Source organism: Nicotiana tabacum, chromosome 17, assembly GCF_000715075.1.
Source record: "Nicotiana tabacum cultivar K326 chromosome 17, ASM71507v2, whole genome shotgun sequence".
Taxonomy (NCBI): Eukaryota; Viridiplantae; Streptophyta; class Magnoliopsida; order Solanales; family Solanaceae; genus Nicotiana; species Nicotiana tabacum.
Window position 1 is genome coordinate 149,007,796 of NC_134096.1, and position 14,320 is coordinate 149,022,115.

Genomic DNA, 14,320 nt, shown 5'->3' on the forward strand with positions numbered 1-14,320 from the left:
GACTAAGTTTGAATCGTGTTTTAAGACTTATTGGTATGTTCAGTTGAGGTCCTGGGGGCCTCGGGTTGATTTCGGATGGTTATCGGAATGGAATTGGACTTTGGAGATGGCTGAAGTATGTTGATGCTATGGGTTCTGGTTTCTTTCTATGCGATCACGAGGATAGGTCCGCGATCGCGAAGGGTCTTTGAGGGGTGTTGAATTTTTTTTCTTCGCGTTCGCATAGTGAGGGATGCGATCGCGGAGGTTATGAATCTTGTGCTTCGCGAACGTGTAGTCAAGGAAGTAAGGTAGTTGGGGTCACGCGAAGTTGTTCTTCGCGATCGCGTGGGGATGTTCGCAATCGCGTAGGTCAGTGAATCAGTGAACCGCATTCGCGTGGAGTCAACCGCATTCGTGAAGGCCATTTTGGGGGTAGTTTTGTTTTGTTCTTCGCAATCGCGAGGGACTTTCCGCAATCGCGAAGAGTAGTCACTGGGCAGCAGTGTTAAATTTCAAAAACGAGGGTTTGAACCCATTTTTTATATTTTGAGCTAGAGACCTCGGATTTGGGCGATACTTGAAGGAATTTTCAAGGACTTGATTGGGGTAAGTGACTCTAACTCGATTTTAGTTGTATTACATGAATCCATCTTTATTTTTTTTCAATGAATTAGTGATTGGAGTTGGAAAATTTTGGGGAAAATGGTGAAACTTCTTAGAACGAATATTGGTGATTTGAGTGGCATTTTGGTGTCGGATTTGAGTAATTTTGGTATGGTTAGACTCGTAGTTGAATGGGTGGTTGGATTTTATAACTTTTGTTGGATTCCGAGATGTAGGCCCAGGGTTGACTTTTTGAGTTGAGATTTTGACCTTAGCTAAAGATCGTAGTTTTATTAATTAGAATCAATTTCTATAGCTTTTATTGATAGTATTATGTTATTTTGGCTAGATTGGAGCCTTCCGGAGATCGATACGCGCGGGAAGGGCTTGCTAGAGAAGTGATTTGATTTGCTTGAGGTAAGTATCTTATTTAAACTCGGTTGAGGCACTGTTGCCTAAATTGTTATGATAGCTATGTGCTATTGGGTGCGCACATGCGTGGGGATGAACCCATGTGCGGGCACCGGGGTCATTTATTCATGTTCGGGTTATGCCCGGGCTCTTATGAGCCGAGCATTGACTGTTAAGCTTTAAGCTATGATGCTCCTCATATTTGTAACATTTTGTGTGAATTATTTGAGCCGTGTTTAGATCCACATAGAGGATTAATCCCTTAATGTACTTGATAAATGCTTTTCAGTGATGAAATTATCGAATTTAGCTATGATAGCACACTTTGCACATGTCTACACTTTAGCATGTCATTTATACTAGTCCACGAGCATGAGAATCTTATTTCATTTATCATATACATGTATACTTGTTTAATTGCTCCCGTATTATATGGTTGGACTGGAGGCCTGTGACCATGCGGGGCATATTATGTTATTGGCACGTAAGTTGTCCGTGCAGCATGTGAGTTGTCTGTGCGGCATGTGAGTTGTCCGTGCGGATCCATATATTGACATTATTGGCATGTGAGTTATCCGTGCAGCACATGAGTTGTCCGTGCAGGTTCGATTTTTAGCACGTGAGTTGTCCGTGCAGTGTGTGGATACGAATCCATCCCCTAGGGTCACCCTCTCATGTTTCTCTCTTGATGGCATACACACGGTTATTGATAATGCGGATTAGTGGTTTGGCACAGTTAAGGAAAGTTGAAAGAATCTGGCGAGTGTTGTGTTGGATTTTGCATTTCCTTAATCATTTATCTGATTTAACTGCTTATCACCTATACATGCCATGATATTGTCGGAATAGAATACTTGAGAAACGGTACACATGAACACGCGGATGTTTTCTCATGAAACTTAAAGTTAGTATTCAATATTTTCCTCTGCCGGTTTATAAGATGGAACTACACAAGTTGATAGCTAGTATCATTAATTATTTATGCTTCTCTTACCTTGTCGTATTTATTTACGATACTTATTAAGTTGGTTGTACTCATACTACACTCTGCACTTTGTATGCAGATCCAGATACTTCCGGACAGAGAGGTTGCTAGTATTGGAGCTTACTCAGTTTGGAGACTATCGAGGTAGCTGCTTGGCGTTCGCAGACCTTGAATCTCCTCATTTTTCCTTTAGTTTCATTTTTATTGTTCTATCTTCCTGGATAGTGTCTCAAAACACATTATTGTATAGATGCTCATGTACTCAGTGACACCCGAATTTTAGGAAATTTTGTATTGAGTTGCGGTATTTTCATTCAGTATTTAGGAGATGTTTCTTTCGAACTTATATTACTATGTTTTCCAAATTTTAAAATGCATAGGTTTATTGTGAATGTCGGCTTGCCTAGTTTTGTGATAGGCGCCATCACGACCTGTGAGATTTGGATCGTGTCATTTTATCATTTCAATCCTTGTTTTAGTTATAAACTTAATAAATCTTCATCGAAGATCCTCTCTCTATGCCAGGAGTACTGATGTTCGGCCAAAAATACATATATTTACCCATTGTTACCTCATATTCTAGTGTTTTTAATCATCTTTTGATCCCCCCAAGTGTAGGGAAAAGAAAGGGAATATGCAAATCAAATAATTGAAGTAGAAAACGTACTGGATTCAGCGTCACGGCCAGCGCGACGCGCTGCCTTGGATCCTGCGTGCGGGATTTTTCCTATTTCGCCTGAAACAAGGTTATTTCGGCCTTATACGGTCCCAACTCGTATAAAGGGGGGTCTTAAATCTAATTTAGAGGATATCTAACATATTTTTGGGAGGAGAACACGCCACTTTGGAGATAAAACGCAAACCACGCTTGAAGGAAGCTTCTAACTAGTTTTTCTTCTCTTCTCTTGCTTTAATCTCATAGTTTATTAGTTCTAGAGTTTTGGGTGCTACATGAACATTGTAGTTTGAATCTTGAATTGTTCTTACTATTTTATCGTATTGGTTTATTTATTCAATCTTGCGCTTAATTATTTGATTGCTTGATCACCAATTAAATACTATCTACGAATCTAGGATTGTACTCGGGAGAGGGGATTCTAGATTACATATAGGATTGAGTAGAGCGAGATCTTGAACTTGAGTATCGGAAACGGATTTGCGGTTAGGATAGGGATATACTTAATCGCCTTGCTTGGTTACTATACGGAAATTATTAATGTGTTCTTGTTAATCCTAATTCATAGGAATATAGACGTTGGGTTAGCTTGAGTAGGCGAGTAGTACTTCGAGAGATACTACGAGTAATATTAATCCTGTCAACCAATAAACTAGATAAATTAATTAGACAGTTTAAGTGAAAGACTCAACGGGATTGTTAGCGAACCCATAGCTCTAGAATATCGGCTCTCATTGAATTCGTATCTAAATTCGCCAACTTGTTTCCTTTAATCTCTTAGTTTGTTACTCTAGATTAGCTTTAGTTAAATAATCACACCTTAGGAATCACTTGGATAGATTAATTCTCTTAGTTTAATTTAGTAAATAGTTAATCACAAGTCCCTGTGGGTATGATATCTGGACTTACAATCATATATTACTTGTCGACCACGTATACTTGCGTGTGCGTTTGGGAGCAACAAGTACGAATTGATCAAACTGTTATTTAGGTGGAGTTAGCATAAAAACCTACTAGGGAGCAACAAGTACGAATTGATCAAACTAATATTTAGGTGGAGTTAGCATAAAAATCAACTAGAATATCGGCTCTCATTGAATTCGTGTCTAAATTCGCCAACTTGTTTCCTTTAATCTCTTAGTTTGTTACTCTAGATTAGCTTTAGTTAAATAATCACACCTTAGGAATCACTTGGATAGATTAATTCTCTTAGTTTAATTTAGTAAATAGTTAATCACAAGTCCCTGTGGGTATGATATCTGGACTTACAATCATATATTACTTGTCGACCATGTATACTTGCATGTGCGTTTGGGAGCAACAAGTACGAATTGATCAAACTGATATTTAGGTGGAGTTAGCATAAAAATCTACTAGGGAGCACCAATGTTGTTTAAAAGCTGTATTAATCAATCCGAACTTTTAAAATTGACATGCTATTTCTAAAGGAAGCATTATTCACAATACTGATTCAAAAAGAAGGCTTTGGACGAACTAAAACTGAAAGGTTTATGGAAAGAAAGTTGCACCTCTTTCACTTCTTGCTATTATCATATTCTTCTAAAAATACATACATTAGAACAGTTATAGATAAAGTTCAAATAACCTGAATGTTAGAGCAAATAAAGAGACATTACGTTGATATATCATTTATGTGATTTAATTTGGAGCTACTACAAAAAGCTGAAGGTCTATAATATCTAAGAAAAAATCGATTGCACATATGGTGCTCTGTCTTAAATTGCTGCAGTTCGTGAATACTAAGATCTTGCCACAGTGTATGTTAATTTGATATCATATGGAGTTGAATTTAGGATCCAGGATTTTGTTTGAGGTGTAAATAGATCTATGTAATTTACGTACATAGCTTTTGTAGTTTTTGTTTACTCTCGGGCTTAATTTTTTTATACATAGTTATTTTGCCCTTTTCACCTGATATATAGCATAGGATGCCTATAATAGTTGACATGATATTTTTTTCATTTCTTAGTTATAATTCTTACTGGTAGGGGACAATTTGAAAACGATTATGTAAAAATGAAATCAAATTCTGGTTTTGTATGGCATATATGTTTGACAATAAATAGGTATTTTAATTTTTAAGACCATAAAATTTTATGAACGACAATTTGAACTGTAATGCATGATAAAGTGGTTTTAAATTTCTTTTTCCTTGTTCTTTGGCCAGTGTCAAACGGATCAGCTGTGATGAGATTCAACTTGGTCACACATTTTGATAATTGACGTTACACTTTTAAAACTTTAAATTTTGGTTTATACTAATTAACATGAGATACACGTGCATTCCATGTCTTCAAAAACTAGTATAATAAAAGTAGATCTTTAGAGAAAATTAAAATAAAATAAATTTAAAAAGCCAAGTTAATTAGTCTTCAGAAAATTAAACATCTTCAATAGTTGGGTAAAGAAGACAGTTATACCTTTGACTCTAAATATGAATTTGAATGGAGTGATTATTACGTACATCGCCCAATGGAAATTAATTCAAGAATCTGGGGATGGTCATGAGGGGAAAAACGCTTTTAAATCTTTAAGCGATTATTGGTAGCAAACTATATGTCACGGTAAACATTATCTTGATGATTTTGGGCATGAAAAGTTACAGTAACTGTACAATCCTACCATATGCTTCCATGCATTGAAGTCAATGGAGTACTTGTCCGATGTTTCAATCGCACGAATAAGTGATGTAAGAAGAAAAAGACATTGGCACAAGACATAGCCCTCTACTCTTAAGATCTTGCACAGCCTGTCCCTTCATGTCTATGCTCGAATCCTGCCACACCAAACACCAAAATAACATATGCTTAGTTTCAACCAAGTATTCGATTTTGTTGGGAAAATAAATACATTTTGCCCAGTAATAATATTTGTGGCAAATAATAATAATACAAGAGAGTAATAATAACACTAAATTTTTTAACGGGGTAAAATACAATACTCGAGCGAACCAATATTACCACTATAGTATTACAACTTAGTAGTGTCAAGAAACTATTACAACTTCGAAAGAAATAACATTATTTATTTTAAAACACCTCACTACAATAATACTGTCACTCACTATTTATTTCACAGACAACAATCTGTGGATTATTCCCACTGCCCTTTGCTTTCTGATTAGCTTCTCTTTGTTTTTTGGTATATTAAACAGAGAGGGAAACATCTCTATTTATAGGCAAAGTTGTCAACCTCTCAGCCAATCAAATTTGCTCATTCAACTCAGCCGCCCAACTTGGCAGATTGTTTAGCCACCATTTTCTTTCTGCAACTTTTTTCAATCCTTGTCTTTATTTCTTTCATGGGTCCCACAAATCTCCCCCTTAATTTTGAATTTTCTTGATCATTCCAAGTCTTGATCTCAACCTCTGAAGATCTTCGAACTTGAGAGGCGTTATGAAGATATCTGCAGCCTGGTCATGAGACTTCACATATTTGAGCTCAACTTCCTTCTTGGCAATGCAATCTCTGATGAAGTGATACCTTGTATCTATATGCTTGCTTCGATCATGATACACCGGATTCTTGGCAAGTGCCTGTGCGAATTTGTTGTCAATACAAATCTCTGTAGCTTCAATTTGTGGCAAATTGAGCTCCTTCAACAATCTTCTCAACCAAATAGCATGACACGTACAAGATGTTGCTGCTACATATTCAGCTTCACAAGTCGAGAGAGTAACAATTGATTGTTTCTTTGAACTCCAAAAAATAACAGAATCACCCAAGAAAAACACAAAATCAGTTGTGATTTTTCTATCATCAATATCTCCCGCATAATCATTATCATAAAATCCCATAAGGTTGAAATCACTAGAACAAGAATAAAATAGCCAAAAGTCAATCGTACCTTTTAGGTAACGAAGAATTCTTCTAGTGACTTTCAAATGGGTGGAGGTAGGAGCTTCCTTGAAGCGGCTTACTACTCCAACTGCAAAAGAGTATATCTGCCCTGCTACAAGTCAAGTACCTCAAACTTCCCACAAGACTTTTAAAAAATGTGGGATCCACATTTTCTCCTTCATCAAACTTAGACAATTTTGTCTCACTCTCCATCGGTATGTTCACGGGGTTGCAATAGAGCATGTTGAACTTCTTTAAGATCTCCTTCGTATAGCTTTCTTGAAAGATGAAAATTCAATCCTCCATCTGCTTCACTTCTAGGCCGAGGTAGTATGACATGAGCGCTACGTCTGTCATCTCGAACTTACGGGATATATTTTTCTTAAAAACTTCAAATAAACTTGGGTTATTACCCGTAAAAATAAGATCATCAACATAAAGACAAACAAGCAAGATATCTCCATTAGTATGAACTTTAAGGTAAAGAGCATATTCATGTAGACAACGAATAAACCCATTGTCTTGAAAATACATGTCAATGCAATTATTCCATGCTCGTGGGGCTTGCTTTAATCCATATAAAGCTTTCTTCAACTGCAACACTATATCTTCATAGTTTTTGACCACGAAACCCAATGGTTGTTCAATATAGACTTCTTCTTCAAGATAGTCATTAAAAAGGCTGACTTGACGTCTAGTTGATGGATCTTCCACTTCATTTGCGCTGCCAAAGAAATCAGAAAACGAATCGTCTCCATGCGGGCAACAGGTGCATAGACTTCTTCATAGTCAATGCCTTGCCTTTGCTTGTAGCCTTTAGCCACAAGTCGTGCCTTGTATCTCTCCACATCTCCATCAGCATTCTTCTTTGTCTTGTATACCCATTTTACTCCAATTGCACGATGACCCTTGGGAAGAGTTGTTAACTCCCAAGTGTTGTTCTTCTCTATTGACTCGATCTCCTCCTCCATGGCTTGTCTCCACCTTTTGTCTGTAACAGCTTCATCAAAGTTCATTGGTTCACTATCAGCAAAGAGACAATACAAAAAATCAAAATTAGTAACTTCTTCTGTGCCATCATAAAGCTCTTTAATGCTCTTTTTCCGTTGCGGTTGCTCATTTGAACTTTGTTGAGAAGAAGGAGATGCAACATTGGTTGGAGAAGGAGGTGGAGTTGTATCCTGCACAAGTTCCACAGTCTCTGGTTCTTCTTCATCGCCAAAGTATGGAAGAAAATCATATGAAGTTTCTTCCTGAGGTTCCCAATTCCATGCCAATTCTTCATCAAATTCAACATCACGACTCACCACCATCTTGTCGCTACTTGGGTTGTATAGCTTGTAGCCTTTTGAACTCATATTATAGCCAACAAACACATGCTTGACACTTCGATCATCAAGCTTCGCTCTCCCTTGATGTGGCACATGAGCATAGGCTATGCTCCCAAAGATTCTCAAGTGTTTGACATTTGGATTTCTTCCACTTCATGCTTTTTGAGGGGTTTGATCTCTAATATTTCTTGTTAGAGACCTGTTGTTCAAATAAACTGCACAAGATACAGCTTCTACCCAAAATTCCTTGGGCATATTTTTAGCTTTTAACATACATTTAGCCATATTAAGAATCGTCTGATTCTATCTCTCTGCAACTCCATTTTGTTGGGGTGAATAAGGTACCATTAGAGGGCGATGAATTTTATGAGATTGACAAAAGTCATTAAATTCTTTTAAAGTGAATTCTCCTCCTCTATCGGACCTTAAAGCTTTTATTTCATAGCCACTTTTTTTTTCTACAAGTACTTTGAAATTTTTAAAAGCAGCAAAAGCTTCAGATTTTTGGTTCAAGAAATAAACTTAAGTCTTTCTACTAAAGTCGTCAATGAAGAGTAGAAAGTATTTACTTTTACCAAAGGAAGGTGGATTGATTGGCTACACACATCAGTGTGAACAAGCTGGAGTGGTTTGGTTGATCTTGACATGGACTCCTTTGGAAAACTCCTCCTTGCATGTTTTTCAAGAAGACAAACTTCACACAATTGATTGGGATGGTTGATTGATGGTATCCCATGGACCATGATCTTTTCTCCCATTGATTTGAGCGCTTCAAAATTCAAGTGCCCAAATCACATATGCCAACACCATGATTCATCTTGCACATCGGTCTTCAAACACTTTGCATCAATTGTTTTAAGATTTAGAGAAAATAATCTATTTTTTGCCATATGCACTTTAGCAATTAGAATTCCGCGTGAATCTCTAAGTCACAGATGCATATTTTTCATGTGGATGTCATATTCCTTTCAAAAAGTTGGCCCAAACTCAAAATATTACTTTTTAATTTTTGGCACATAATAAACATCTTGAATTAGCTTGTAACTACCATCTTTACAGGAGATCAGAATCGTACTTATCCCCTCTATTTGAATCTTTGAGGTATCTCCAAAGGACACATTACCTCTCACCATTTTATTGATCTCCACAAACTTCTCTTTGCATCCACACATATGATTGCTTGCTCCATTGTCCAAATACCACGAGTTGCAATCATCCTTGTCTTCTTCCTTGAGTGTCATCAACAACGTTGACTCATATTCTTCTTTCTTGTCGTCAACAAGGTTAGCTTTTTCTTCAACATTGCTACGGCATTCCCAAGAGTAATGACCAAAATTTATGACAATTATAACACTTAATTTTAGGTCTGTCATACCCTTTGTCCATTATTTTCTTGGTAGTAGCCATGTCCCCTTCCTCCTTTATGTCCATGACCACGACCTCTAAATATCTGGTGGATTTTAACTTCATTGTTGAAGTTATTACCATTACTTCTTCCTCTTCCATGACCGCCACGGCCTCGTCCTTGTCCATTCCCTCGATAGCTCTTTTTACCTCCATAATCCTTGAAGGATGCCTGAGTTTTAAGAAGTTGCTCCAATGGCACTTCTTGTCTCCTTGTGATCTTTTCTTCGTGGGCCTGTAAAGAGCCCTCCAATTGCTCTACCATCATAGAGTCTAAATCTTTAGACTCCTCAATAGCACAACCACAAAATCAAATTTAGGTGTTAAAGTGCAAAAGATCTTTTCTACCACACGGACATCTTCTATATCCTCCCTGTATCTTTTTAGTTGATTTACAACAGCCTTCACTTTTGAAAAATAATCCGAAATACATTTTAATTCTTTCATTTTTAAAACTTCAAAATCAGCCCTTAGAGTTTGAAGTTTTACCTTCCTCGCCTTGTCAACTCCTTGAAGAGAATTTTGTAAAATCCCCAAGCTTCCTTTAAGGTGGTAGCATCTGCCACCTTATCAAACATGGCATCATCCAAATATTGGTGAATGAGCGTGAGGGCTTGTTGATTCTTCTTCCTCGTCTTTGCCAAGACCTCTTTTCTATTTTGAGGCAGAGCTTCCTCATTATCGGGTTTTGCATACCCTCTGTCTACGATTTACCATACATTAAGAGAGCCAAGAATGGCTTTCATACGTAGAGACCATTTCTCATAATTATCTTTTGTGAGACGGGTTAACTGAAAAGATTGCGGATCATTATTCGCCATGGCTCTGATACCACGTTGTTGAAAAAATAAATATATCCCGCCCAGTAATAATATCCACGACAAATAATAATAACACAAGAGAGTTACAATAACACCAAATCTTTTAACGGGGTAAAATACAATACCCGAGCGGAGCAATATTATCACTATAATATTACAATTTAGTAGTGTCAAGAGACTACTACAACTTCGAAAGAAATAACACTCTTTATTTTAAAACACTTCACTATAATAATATTGTCACTCACTATTTATCTCACAGACAATAATCTGTGGATTACTTTCACTGCTTTGCTTTATGCTTAGCTTCTCTTTATTTTTTGGTGCATTAAACAGAGAGGGAAACATCTCTATTTATAGATAAAGATGTCAACCTCTCAGCCAATCAAATTTGCTCATTCAACAATTCAGCCCAACTTGGCAAATTGTTTAGTCGCCCACTTTCTTTATGCAATATTTTCAATCATTTTCTTTATTTCTTTTATGAGTCCCACAGATTTCATTTACTCCACATTTGCTATATATAGAAATTCTATGTATTGACCTATAAAATTTATTTGCACGATCAGATCATTTATAAAATAATTACATGTTTGATAATTAAACATTACTGGATAGTTGATAAAAATGGTAGTATCTCTAGTTAATTTGTCATAATAGATTAAACTATACTAATAGAGTAAAAATATATTTACAGTGTTGGTATGTAACTTAAAACCTTTACGAATAACTCTAGCAATGGATAGCTGGAGAATATATACGACACCTTAAAATCCTGCAAAAGTAAAGAGACCCGTCTAGCCTAGCAACACATGAGCCGTATATGTACTTGTAGTAAAAACTGGAGAACTTAAGGTTTGTTTTTAGATCCATCCCCTCTAAGAATTTCATATTGCAAAAGCTTGTTGGTTTCCGCAGTTACCTTTAAGTTTATCTGATGGAGCTTCCCTTTAGATGACTTCGCATAAGGCATGCTTAATGTCTGTGTAACGTTAACAAAAAGGGTAATCTTAAAAGGCTAAAAGTAATGCAACGTAAATATCAATCTCTTAATTAGTAGCGATTTGATATGAATCTTTTTCTAAGAAAAGAACTTTAAATGAATTGAAGAGCATAAATTAAGCAGAATGAGTGCTAGCTTTATTACCAGGATCTGGTCCTGAAGGAACTGAATATAGCCAATGGCTTCTGTTAATACTGAGGCTGTATCAGTCTGCATATTCCCATTTGTGGGAGAAAAGAAAGAAGAATTTAGCATGGTACAAACATTAAAATAGTACAAATACTCTCCTTTTGCCTGTCTCTTGTTTTAGTGGGTTCTGATGGTATAAATGTATAGAGTATATACCTTGCCGAAAGGTGCCACTAATCTGTGAAGAGCTGAAATCCTGTCTCCTAGTTTTTCCTTCCGTACCTGCTTCAATACAGCTTATTTCAAATTGTCTATATTACCTTGATAATAAATTTTTGATTGACATGTGGGAACATTATATATACTTCAATTTATTTTTCTTCTTCCTTTTTCACCTTAAGCATTGGAGTGGAAGATTGTGATGTGATTCGAGGCTTCTTCGATACTTCTTGAGCTGGATTTTCAGCTGAACAACTCAATCTCTTTGCTTTTGTAGAAACTCCAATATTATTGCTAACAACTGGGTTCTATTATCAATTTTAATTCGTTAATATATATATTACCATGGAGAAATTGAAAAAAGAAAATAATAGTCTAATAATGCAAGAAGATGCCTACTTTATTGGAGCTGTTTGATGGATTGTGGATTAATTCTTGCAGTCCAGCAAAGCCTGAAGACATCCTGTCCGTGCAGAAATGGCCAAAGCTAGTACTATGATCACCAATACTATTCTTGAAATTTAGGCCATTAAATCCTAACTTCTTCAAATCCTGGAAATCCGAATGTTCCAAATGACTTGAGATATAATTTGGAGTTGCAGCAGCAGCAGCTAAACCGGAGAATCCAATGCAGGTTTTAGCATTGTTCATGTACGAATGATCTTCGGACAGAAGATTCTCATTCAAATCAAAAACATGATGTTGCTCTTGTTTGAAGTAACTCTCTTTGAACAAGCTGTTACTCAAACCGTTTGTATCTTTCATCTTGAGGAAATAATCGTTGGATATGTACCCCTTGCTATTTTTGTAATCCAGCTGCTCGTTAGATGATTGATGGCCATTTTGGAACATAGAGGAGTTCATTAATGGAAATGTGTCAATACTACTACTACTTTTCCACAGCTCTTCGGATGAGATGTTATTCTGGAATATCCTTTTCATTTCTCCCTTGTAGTAATATTCTTCTTCCCTGTAATATCACCGATAAAATAGATATCAACTCACATAAACCCTAAAGTTCATGTTTCTCCGATTTTAATTAAAAAAATTCATTTTTATTAAAGCAAGAACAAATAAAATCTTTGATTCTTAATTAAATTAATGATACTTTGCACCCCGAGCTCAAAGAAAATGAGAAATCTTTACGATGAAGTTGATTTGTGAATATGGAAAGAAAACACTTAAAAGACTAGCAAGTATCTGTGTTTAAATTTGTCCTTGTTGTCCATAAGAAAAACTTAGAGGAAAAATACTTATAAGGTGATATTATTTTGACACTAAATCATAAGTTGCGCTGAATTAGCTCTAAACCAAATGCAAATTCTTGTTAATTAGATGCAGTTTTGAACTAGCTAGCTACATACCACTTTGAAAAGGAATTGTACTACTAGAAGAACTTACGAGGTCATGCTTGGGTTCCAATCGTGTAAAGCTTGAACCCCAGTGAATAAGGGATACCCAGCAAGCTGCTGTTGTTGAAGTTGATGAAGATGATAAAGATTCCTAGAATCCATGTGGCCGCAAACTTGTATACAATTATTCAGATATCGAAGAGGAAAAAAAAAAGTTCTTGAATAGCTAGGTTTAGTTCTTTCTCAAAGCTACACTTTCTCCAACGTATATTCGCACTTTGCATCAATTCATATGGCAGATTGAGGGGAAATGGACATAGCACAGAGAAAGGCTGAGACAAAAGAATACAAGAGAATGTGCACTGAGATTCAGTGTGCCAAAACTTTATCGTCTTGGCCCATGTACTTGCTACTTCAATTCCTAGCAGGTTTTTCAATGATGGCACCCTCAAAAAACATGTGGCTTTTGAAGTTTAGAAGCAAAGCAAACCTACCTATCTTTATTACTTTATATATGGTGGAGAATGATGTAAATATGACGTAGATTGTCCATTTATGTTGACTCTACAATATATAACTTGCATATGATCCCTTATCCATAAATTAAATTTCAGTATCCAGGTCCTCCTTTTTACCTTCATAATTACTACACTAGTTACTGAACACATGTTAATTAAGAAAGATCCTCTTTTTTTCCTTTTTTTTTTTTTTTTTTAAATTTTGAGCGCTACTGTATCGTCCTGGAATCGGACAGAAACTGGATTTGGTTAGTAAAGGTAGTTCATGATCCTATGTTAGGAAAATGAATTATGGGCATAACTCAACCAAAAGGTAATTTAACTCAAGTAAGCAACGTGCGGACAATTTGATAGCCTGTATGCTACTCACAGCTTCAGTCCTAACCAAGAAATAAGCACAAAGTCGTGCTTGAACTAAGTCAATCACACAAACTCAAAAGCTGGAAAGATAATGAACTGAAAGGCACACAAAGATCGGGAGGACAAGGCCAATTTTCGGATTTACTTGATATAAAATTACAAAGTATATGAGATCTGCCTTAGTTCAAGCACGACTTTGTGCTTATTTTTTGGTTAAGGCTGAAGCTGTGAATAGCATACAGGCTATCAAGCTGTCCGCACGTTGCTTACTTTAGTTAAGCCCATGACAAGTCAACGTATTTCCTAAATAGGACGCTCTTAACAGTAAATACTTCCCACCCTATATATCCAAACACCACTAGAAAATTTGTTACTGCTACCGACAATCTCAATTACCAGTCTGTGCAAGCATATTGCAGTAATTGCAGAGTTTTTTCGTTGTAAGAATTTAAAAAGTCGTTCTTTATGATAGCGTGCGTAGATTGAACCGGTGAATCAATACAGATAGCAGATGTCTCTGATTACACATATATATATATATATGATAATTGAAGTTATATTTGGATTCTCTACTTGTCTTTATTCAAAGTTCCATCCACTGTATATAATCTTAGGTGCTGACCGATTTTGTACTTGCCAATTAGTTGTGTAATAGTACGATAAAG

The 14,320-nt window shown here is 36.2% G+C and overlaps 1 protein-coding gene across 3 annotated transcripts; it reads right to left on the minus strand.

Moving 5' to 3' along the window:
- Positions 1 to 5,183: 5,183 nt before the first annotated feature.
- LOC107810379 (uncharacterized) lies at positions 5,184 to 13,260 on the minus strand. Of its 3 annotated transcripts, XM_075235274.1 has the most exons (7): positions 12,827 to 13,258; positions 11,825 to 12,395; positions 11,602 to 11,733; positions 11,423 to 11,488; positions 11,222 to 11,287; positions 10,997 to 11,056; positions 5,184 to 5,454 (listed from the first exon to the last, which is right to left on the minus strand). In XM_075235274.1, the coding sequence occupies exons 1-7, from the start codon at positions 12,937 to 12,939 to the stop codon at positions 5,347 to 5,349; spliced, it is 1,116 nt and encodes a 371-aa protein (XP_075091375.1). In that variant the 5' UTR covers positions 12,940 to 13,258; the 3' UTR covers positions 5,184 to 5,346. The 3 variants fall into 3 exon arrangements, with proteins under 3 accessions (XP_075091375.1, XP_075091377.1, XP_075091376.1); XM_075235276.1 differs by lacking the exon at positions 11,602 to 11,733 and having other exon boundaries at positions 12,827 to 13,260; XM_075235275.1 differs by lacking the exon at positions 10,997 to 11,056 and having other exon boundaries at positions 12,827 to 13,259.
- Between the last annotated feature and the right edge of the window lie 1,060 nt (positions 13,261 to 14,320).

Bases quoted from the DNA above. Each gene is read 5' to 3' on its own strand.
- LOC107810379 (XM_075235274.1), bottom strand. From the start codon at position 12,939: ATGGATTCTAGGAATCTTTATCATCTTCATCAACTTCAACAACAGCAG. The intron at 11,734-11,824 runs GTAGGCATCTTC...AATTGATAATAG, and splicing joins CATCAAACAGCTCCAATAAA to AACCCAGTTGTTAGCAATAA. The intron at 5,455-10,996 runs GTAACTGCGGAA...TTGGTGTGGCAG, and splicing joins TCCATCAGATAAACTTAAAG to GATTCGAGCATAGACATGAA.